We start from the raw sequence: 2,172 nt of genomic DNA on the forward strand, positions 1-2,172 counted from the left end.
TACCATGATCAGTTTATGAGAATTAAGGTTGCCTAAACATATACTTATACTTAAGGTTGCCTAAACATATACTTATGACTGTGAGAATGTGATAAACAAAAAAGGGTTGCAAGCAAACTTATGTTTATCATAATGTGATATGTGATCCAAAAAAATGGTTGCAAGCATAACAGAATCTCACAATGACCTTATAATGGTTGCAAGCATGGCAAAAAATCTAAGCAAACTTAGTTTCCAAGCATACTAACCTTCAAGCCAAACAGATTCAATCTTTGACAGGGTATACCGCTCCATCATAGTTTCCCAATTCATTTCAAATTCATCAGCATCAAGACTATCATAAATCGCATGCTCCAAATCTTCCTTCAAATCAAGGTACTCTTCATTCTTTCCGAGCTTCTTACAAAATTTCTGCGTAATGTGCCATAGACACCACCTATGACATGATTGACTCATGGTTGACCTTAAAGCCTTCCTCATAGCGACATCCTTATCTGTCAATATCCCAATGGGTGCTTTACCTCCCATACACTCCAACCAATGACCAAATATCCACTCAAAGGTGTCGACTGTCTCACGAGATACCAAAGAACATCCAAGTAATATGCTTTGCCCATGGTGATTTACACCTACAAAATTCGCAAACGGCATTCTATATTGATTGGTCAAGTAAGTGGTGTCAAAGCATACAACATCACCAAACTCCTCATAGCCCGCTCTACTACGAGCATCAACCCAAAGAACATCTAGCAAGCGCCCATTGTCAGCTTGCCTAAACACGTGAAAAAAATCAGGATTATCGTCTTTCATGTTCTCAAAGTAAGTAAACATCGCCCTAGCACTTCCCCCTTCCGACTTCTCCTTTCTCAGTTTAGCAGCGTAATCATGAAGATCCTTCTGCGAAAAGGGCATGTGCTCTTTACCATTCCTCTTGGTTGACATCAAATTATACACTTGATTTGGCCGCAACCCAGCCTTCCTACACACCTTAAATTCCCGACCTATGTGCGGATTATCTTCAATGAACTGCTTCCGGAAGGCAGCAATTGTTCGGAACTTACCCGGGGTTGGGTGGTGATTTGCATGTCCCATGACTGATCTACATATAATCCACTGCCCTATCTCATTTACACTAGAAAAAACATGAACGGGACATTCACATTTATTTGACTTGTGTACACCACTGCCAACAAGAACCAGCAAATCAGAACCTTCATCACAACTGACCGTCTGCTTTCTTTCGGGAACACTATAGCACTCACACGTCCACATAAAATTACGCTTCTGTTTAACTACTACTCCTATTTCAGACCCATCCCGTGACAAGCTACTGCTAGTACATTTCTTCGACGAACCACAAAGACGGACAAATCAAAATCCCTTTTGCTTCCCATACGCCTTTGGATGAGTATCAATCCCCTCCCAATCAGGGAAAACCATACCCTCCTTCATTTCGGGCACTTCCTCTTCCTCCCATAGGAAGTCACTACCAAGTTCTTGGAGGGAGTTTTGAAACCATCGCCCCCATCCTAAATTTAAAAACACATACAAAAATTTTCATTCACATTGAAGAACAACAACTGCCAATGCATATTTTCATTTTCATGAACATTAAATGGCAGATTAGAATTAACTTGCATAATAAAGAATGAACAGGTTCATAATTCCACTACCATCAACTTTAATCCTAACTATCATCAACTATAATGCTAACTACAATCAACTATAATCCTAACAAATCATACCTAACTATTAATCATTAATAATAAATAAACATCAGAGTATTAATAAACTAATATTACATAATAAATATTCAATAGACATATTTATTATTCAATAAACATGGGTATTATTCAATAACTTTCATTACTTCGGTCCTGATTAAACCCGAAATTTCATCAATTTCGTCAATTCTAACCACATAACTACAGCATAGATATCAGAACATAGAAATCAGAGCATTCATAACTTTCATTAATTCGGTCCTGGCTAATTAAACACGAAATTTCATCAATTTCTTAAATTCAAACCAAATAACTAAAGCATTGAAATCAGAGCATAGATATCAGAGAATTCAAATCGAACTAATTAAACAGGAATTACACGAAATAAAATACCTACAAAACCCTAAATTTTCGAGAAAAACAATAAACAAAGCGTCCATTTACCTCA

The 2,172-nt window shown here is 37.3% G+C and overlaps 1 protein-coding gene across 1 annotated transcript; it reads right to left on the reverse strand.

Moving 5' to 3' along the window:
• Positions 1-243: 243 nt before the first annotated feature.
• LOC110795649 (protein FAR1-RELATED SEQUENCE 5-like) lies at positions 244-1,272 on the reverse strand. The gene has a single exon (XM_022000674.1). It carries the CDS (start codon positions 1,270-1,272, stop codon positions 244-246), a length of 1,029 nt encoding a protein of 342 aa, XP_021856366.1.
• Between the last annotated feature and the right edge of the window lie 900 nt (positions 1,273-2,172).

This window comes from Spinacia oleracea, chromosome 5, assembly GCF_020520425.1.
Source record: "Spinacia oleracea cultivar Varoflay chromosome 5, BTI_SOV_V1, whole genome shotgun sequence".
NCBI lineage: Eukaryota > Viridiplantae > Streptophyta > Magnoliopsida > Caryophyllales > Amaranthaceae > Spinacia > Spinacia oleracea.

Bases quoted from the DNA above. Each gene is read 5' to 3' on its own strand.
- LOC110795649 (XM_022000674.1), bottom strand. From the start codon at position 1,272: ATGTGGACGTGTGAGTGCTATAGTGTTCCCGAAAGAAAGCAGACGGTC.